We start from the raw sequence: 3065 nt of genomic DNA on the forward strand, positions 1-3065 counted from the left end.
AGGTGTTGCTTGTGTGGGGTGGGCATGGGACGGAACCATGAGCAGCTTGGGTGTGGGGCGGGCTCCTGCCCTGCATGCACACTGGGGTGGCATTGGGGGTATTTCCCCCTGGATCTGCTCAGAGTGGGGCAGGGCGTGATGCTGCTGGGGCTGGGGCTGCACTAAGCTTTTCCCAGCAGGGGCTGGGTCAGGCTGAGCTGTGCTTGGGACACACAGTGGCAGTGCTGGGAGGGGGCTATGTGGGTGCTAAGGTGAATTTAGGGGTGGCTGCAGCCCCCCTCTGCCCCATAGCCCTGCTCCCATTCCTGCTGCCACCTGTCCAGAGTGCAGCGCAGCTCACAGCAGCAGCCTGCCCCACCCTGCACGGATCTGGGGGCACATGCCCTCCTGGGGTGAGTGCAGGGCAGGAGCTGCCCCCGCGCCCACTGGATGAGCCACTCGCGGTTCCTTCCTGTGCCCTGAGCAACCCCACTCCCTCCCTCACTTCAGGGTCCTAGATCTGCCTCCCACCCCCATGCGCCTTCCCTTCCCTCACATCCAATTTACCAGCACAGCACTGGTCTCCCAGCTGCATATCGGATCAGTATCAGCCAATATGGCTCCTTAAAAGTTGGCCATTGGTATTGGGCCAAATAATCTCTGTCAGTGCACCCCTATTAAATATTTGTCTTTAACAACACATTCTTTTTTTAAAGTACCTAGCATTTACAGTTGAGGAAGTTAATGGGAGCCTAGAGTCACCTTAACTGGTACACAAAATATCTGCAGTTTGACTTGACTGCTTGTGCTGTTCAGTTGTGCATAAGAAGAAAATCATCTGACTAATGTGCTAGCAAAGAACATATTATTTGCAAGTAAGAAATTTTCCAGTTCCTTGTTCGTTGCAATACTTTTTATAGTGGTGTCATCAATTATTCTTTTCACTATATTCAAAATATAGAAAATGAGAATTTGAACTCTGTTACTTATCTACTAATTAAGCCTTCCTTAGATGAAACATGTATGAACCAACCGTATTTACCTGAATCCAAGACAACTTTGAATTTAAGAGAACCCCCACAGTAATTGTATGATATATATAGAAAATGTATACATTTGTTATAATTTTCCATACATAGAATCTAATTATTGGAAGGTTGTCTTAAATTCATCTGCCCCCAGTCCGGCCCCGGGGCACGGAGTACATGCTGGCTCCAACCTCTGCCGTGCAGCAGCAATTGCAGCACCAGCTCCCTCCCTGACCCCAGGTCTGAGGATAGAACCATATCTGCTGTCACTGGCAGGGATGGGTGGGGGCTGGTGCCAGCATGTGTTCTGTGCCCTGGGCCAGAGATGGGAGGGTAAGTGGCAGTAGCAGGCACAGAGGCAGTGGGGTGGGCAATGACTAGCTTCAGCCCCAAGCCCACGTTGGGCTGCCTCCCGCCCCCCTCCTCCCCTGTACTGAAATTTAAGATGGGGGACTTTTTAATGGGGAAAAATCCCTTGTTTTGGATTCAAGTAAATACAGTATTTTTTTAAGGAAGAATAATGAATATTGACTGTAACCTACTAGTAGCACTAGTTGTAGAGAGCAAACAAGAAGAGGCTTGTATGTCTATCTAATTTCCTTTGTTACCCAACAAACAGACCTACTTTCTCCCTCCACAGTTAGGGAAACAAACACTTAAGTATTTTGGAAGACTTTTATGCAAAACAAAATGTACATTCAAGACGGTTAGAAAGCAACTGAAGTATAATGTGGGTTGTGAGAGTTGTATCTAACCCATCTGCTTTGCTTTCACATTTGTAGGAGTTGCCAACTTGTGCAGTACTGATGCAACTTTTTTTTTTTAAATATTATTCAGGTGTAGAATTTGGTGCTCGAATGATAACTATTGATGGCAAACAGATTAAACTTCAGATATGGGATACGGTAAGTATAATAAAAATGTGGTCTATATGTATGCATTTTCATTTTAGTTTCTATAAATACTAACTCAAGTTTCTTTTAAGTTTTTATAAGAATATACTTTTAAAATTGTGCAGGTTTCTATTGTTAGCACCATAACTTAAGATTTCCTGAACTGTTTCCCCTTCCCTTCCCTTTTGTATTCTAATTTATCTCTCCTTCTTAGCCATTGCGTGTTGAACATCCTTTCACAGCATCTGATGAAATGAGGTTCAGCTCATGAAAGCTTGTGCAATATAGACTAACAAAAGCAGATTATATATGGTGAACATGTACACTGCCTTCTACTTTATTTTTGCCAGGTCTTTCTGGAAGAGAAACCCATTCTGACATAATAGTTTTGGCATTTGTAGCATGAAAAAAACATTATTATTTGAGTTTTATTTTACTGAAGTCCCAGTTTTTCAGTAGATTAAAAATTCTGTAGAGATGGCTTATTTGGATCTGGAATGGAAAGGAAAGGAGGAGTTGTATTTTTTTTTTTTCACAGCAGCATATTGAAGAGTTCTGCATGCTAAGCAGGATGACAAATGGTAAAGAAAACATCAAGAAGGGGGTGGCCAACACACTCATAAAATCTATCAAGCCAGAGAAAAATATACTAATCTATGGGGTGGGTGTAGTGTGGTATGTTGATCATTTCAAGAGCAGATTTATTAGGAAAAAAGTCAAATACATTTTGTATCCCATGCTCTAGTCTAGTTATTCAGTGACTACCAATATCTGTACTTTCCATGCTGCACTATACTAAAGACACCCGTATCATTGCTGTGTGGCAGCCGCTGGCACTGTTACCTCTTCCGTAGAACAACACCTCTTAAACAATTTTCACAGAACGCTTTGGAGTATTGCAGGGTATCAGGAAGGGTTGCAGAATATTTGATAGATACCAATGGTATGAAAATTGTTTTTTGGCTCTGGTGACTATATAGAAATAGTTTCAAGGTTTGGTTTTTTTGGTTTTTTATTTATTTATTTTACTTATTTGCTTTTTAATATAATTAATAGATATGTCTGAATTTGTTTGGTTGTCAGACGCTGACAAATACATAATATATAAAGGTAGATAAACATCTGTGGTGATTTCAACCTAGTTGCAACTGAACCTCGAGTTTCT

General features: G+C 42.4%; 1 protein-coding gene across 1 annotated transcript in view; it reads left to right on the top strand.

Annotated features, from left to right (window-relative positions):
• The first annotated feature begins 1798 nt into the window (after window positions 1-1798).
• RAB2A (RAB2A, member RAS oncogene family) overlaps window positions 1799-3065 on the top strand; it is a 60095-nt gene continuing 58828 nt past the window's right edge. The window contains exon 1 of the mRNA XM_019527713.1: window positions 1799-1912. Within this exon, the coding sequence (XP_019383258.1) occupies window positions 1814-1912 (99 nt within the window). The 5' untranslated portion in view covers window positions 1799-1813. The remainder of the gene's footprint in view (window positions 1913-3065) is intronic.

The sequence above is a fragment of the Gavialis gangeticus genome, unplaced genomic scaffold, assembly GCF_001723915.1.
Source record: "Gavialis gangeticus isolate Ggan-Ray unplaced genomic scaffold, GavGan_comp1, whole genome shotgun sequence".
NCBI classification, from domain to species: domain Eukaryota; kingdom Metazoa; phylum Chordata; order Crocodylia; family Gavialidae; genus Gavialis; species Gavialis gangeticus.